Raw genomic sequence first — 3,653 nt, forward strand, 5'->3', positions numbered from 1 at the left:
ATGCAATGCGTTTTTTGCAGCAATTTGTGTTTTTAATCTGCCCAACAAAATGCAAATCACAGCAAAGTCAAAAACGCACTGCAAAAAACAGATCAAAACACAAACGGCATAGGTGTGTACCGAACCTTATGCTGGCCACACAGCAATTTTTTTATTTTTTTTTTAACCAGATGCACCCTCGAATAGGATATACAGTATCTCTCCTGTTATTGAGTGGATTAGATATTTTGATCACTAACCATATACTTTATTTATATTTACCACTCTATAGAGTTATTTAAAAACAGTGTTTTCTTTTAAAGCGGTAGTAAACCCGCAATTTTTTTATTTATTTTTTTAAAACCTGCAAAGCAAAAGGCATAATGAGCTAGTATGCACCGCATACTAGCTCATTATGAAATACTTACCTTAGAACGAGGCCCCGACATCTCGCCCGATCCACGCCGAGGGAGCCGACATGCTCCCTCGGCGTCTCTTCCGGGTATCGCGGCTCCGGCGCTGTGAGTGGCCGGAGCCGCGATATCGTCACTCCCGCGCATGCGCGCGGGAGATTTAAATCCGGCCGGACGAGCGCTGCCGGATTTTCACGGAGAGAACCCCCTTGTGCGCATGCGCCGCTGCAGTCAGCGGCGCATACCGAGGGGAATATCTCCTAAACCGTACAGGTTTAGGAGATATTTTTTTTACCTACAGGTAAGCCTTATTATAGGCTTTCCTGTAGGTAAAAGTTAAAAAAGTGGGTATACAACCACTTTAAACTTTACATGGGGGGGAGAAAGTGGTGTATGAGGTTTTTTTTTTTTAAAGACACTTTATTCTTAAATATCTATATGGAGTAGTAAATATAAATAAGCAAGTATATGGTTAAGGAACAAAATCTTTAATCCACTCTGAGAACAAACAGAAGAGATACACTGTATATACTATTAAGGGTGAATCTGGGAAAAAATAAATAAAGCATATTTAGTTTTTTTTTTAAAGTTATCTGAGTAACTGAAACACTAAGGCCTTTCACATGGCTGATCCGTTCAGGTCTGCCTGCCAGTTTTTTCGGCGGACCTGAACGGATTCTCCATAGAAATCTATGGAGCATTGGGTGTCAGTGGTGAAATGTCCGATGACATTGGACCCGCTCTGATAAAGTGTGACGGAGGAAAAACCTTACTTTTCTATTTGTCATTGGATCGGGTGACAGACTTTAGGGTCCATCGTCATCTGACCTCCCATGGCGGAGAGCAGCGCTCTGACAGGTACATCCCTGCGCAGTGTGCAGAGATAGACCTGTCATCTTCCTGCTCAGTGGGGATCGACGGAGCAATCCCTGCTGAGCAAGCAGATCTCTGCCCCGTGTGAAAGGTCTAACTGGTCAACTAAACCATTATGAAAATTAGTTGCAGCCCTAATGCACTTTCAAGCCAGTGAGGGGGGGGGGGGGGAGGAAAGACAAGGATGCCTTCCTTGTATGTTCTATTGAAGACAATGTAGGGAAACTAGTCCAATTGTATGGGTGGCTTTAGGCTACTGTCACACTAGAGTTTTAGCACCAATGCAGCACAGCTACAGCGTGAAAGTAGCCTTATTGGATGCAGCAAAAAGGGAAACACCTTGAAAAGAGAATAACTGGGGCAGTCATAACACCAACTTTAACATAGGGAGTGATTAAAAAAAAAAAAAATATTTGTGTATATATATATATATATATATATATATATATATATATATATATATATATATATATATATATATATATAAATATAAAATAATACAAAGTCATCAAATCATCTGCTAAAAGAAATCAGGCTAAAAACCCCACAATATGTGAACAGGAAAATATATTAGATAGAGATATCTATCTCTATCAACGTGGGAGTTCAGTCTGGCTAGGAAAGTGGAACACACCTTTCTCTCCCCCCCCCCCTCCCCCATCCATTTAACTATATACACTATGCAAAACTGATATGATAAAAAAGCAATAAATGCAGAGATGACCTTTTATTGCACAAAATGTTTATTCCATTCAAATACGTAGAGGGAAGACAAGTTCAGACAGAAAATTCCCTTTTTTGGCATTCTATGATCCTTCATTAGGACTGGCAGGTCACATCTTCATTCACAGTGCACGATTTCACCAAATCCCGGGGAGGGTCCAGGTGCTAATTGAAGCCTTGCTTTTCCTGTTCAATTTCTGGAAAGCATGACATTTTATTAGAACACAAGCCGGAGAAAAACCAGCAATCATGGCATAAGAACACATAAGAGGGGGGTGGGTGTCCAGAAGACTTACCCTCTTTCGTAGGCAGGGGGTTCTTCTCTTGTGTCTCGGTTTTCTTCAGCTTTGACTTGTCGAAACTGTCGATCTCTTTCAGGTCGGGTTTGTCTGCCATCTTTAATGCTCTTGTCTGTAAAAAAGGAAGCAGATGGAGGGGCTGTCAGGACGGATGGATGGACAGACGGATAGATAGACAGACAGCACCCACGGAATCCTCATCTCTGTACAGCATTAATGAGCACCCACACATCTTATCAGGCTCCCACATTAAAGGCAGATCACAGATATCAATGGATGAAAACCGTTTACAAGAGGCCACAGCTGCTGAATTACATGGAAAATAAGTAATTTTTTTTGCATGCCCCTAAATGTATAAATGGTGGCCTCTTGTAAGCTGCTTCCTATACAAGTCGTCTCCCTTCACAGCTAAAATCCTTTTTTTTTAAGCTAAAACATTTCCTTCTAGCCGACTCTAATCAGATGTTAAATAGCTTAAACTAGACATCGTGGTGCGAATGGGATACAGAGTTATCAGACACACATATATATTATCTAGTCATTGGGCAAACATACAATCTAGCGATGCCCATGCTGCGCCCATCCCTGGTCCTTACCTGGCAGTAGCTCTCAGCAGCGATCACCACTTCACAAGAGGAACAATGGGTACAGACCCCCAGCCCCCCTTATTTATAGGGCGAGCCCAGCCCAATGACTTCGTCATGGTTTCACCCCATTGGGCGACCGCTAACGAAGCTGTCGGCAGAGCGGGTCACGTGGTGCCGCCTAGTGTCACGCCCAGTGATAGCGCGGAAGCGGCACGTGGGTGTGTGCAGAACAATGAAGTAAGCAGGAAGACTGAGGGCTGAGATAACGGGAACACGTTCTGTATGTTAATGGCTAGCAGACGGCACGCCTCGGCATTGCAATGACTAAAGTCTGAGGTTCCCGGCTTATACACAACACGTGTTTCCACAATTCTTATCATTAGGGTGTATATAGCACAGTGGGGTGTCTGGAAGGTGTCACCACCTGATACACCATTCAAGTCTATGCACCCTGCTGGTGTGACGTGTGGTGCCATGTCCTGCGTTGGGCCTGATTTACACCTATGCATTTTTAGTGCTTTTTTTTTTTTTTTGCAGATTTGCACCACCGCCCATTTAACATGGTCTCCTATGGAACACGTTCTGTAGTGCAAATCTGCAAAAAGCATTAAAAAGCATAGGTGAGAATCAGGGAATTCCTCACATGTTGTCTGTGTGAGCAAAGGAGAGCCGATAACCAGCAAGCCTGTCAGCACATTGTTTACATTGATAATTAGTGTCCATCAGTGCAACCTTATCATTGCCTATTAGTGCAGCCTCACCAGTGCTCATCAGTGAGG

The 3,653-nt window shown here is 43.1% G+C and overlaps 1 protein-coding gene across 1 annotated transcript; it reads right to left on the reverse strand.

The window, feature by feature from the left end:
• Nucleotides 1-1,990: 1,990 nt before the first annotated feature.
• LOC143974616 (thymosin beta-10-like) lies at nt 1,991-3,049 on the reverse strand. The gene is made up of 3 exons (XM_077476186.1): nt 2,884-3,049; nt 2,285-2,399; nt 1,991-2,185 (listed from the first exon to the last, which is right to left on the reverse strand). Exons 2-3 carry the CDS (start codon nt 2,382-2,384, stop codon nt 2,154-2,156), a joined length of 132 nt encoding a protein of 43 aa, XP_077332312.1. The 5' UTR covers nt 2,385-2,399; nt 2,884-3,049; the 3' UTR covers nt 1,991-2,153.
• Between the last annotated feature and the right edge of the window lie 604 nt (nt 3,050-3,653).

This window comes from Lithobates pipiens, unplaced genomic scaffold, assembly GCF_037356315.1.
Source record: "Lithobates pipiens isolate NorthernLeopardFrog02 unplaced genomic scaffold, aLitPip1_a1.2 Scaffold_13, whole genome shotgun sequence".
Lineage (NCBI taxonomy): Eukaryota > Metazoa > Chordata > Amphibia > Anura > Ranidae > Lithobates > Lithobates pipiens.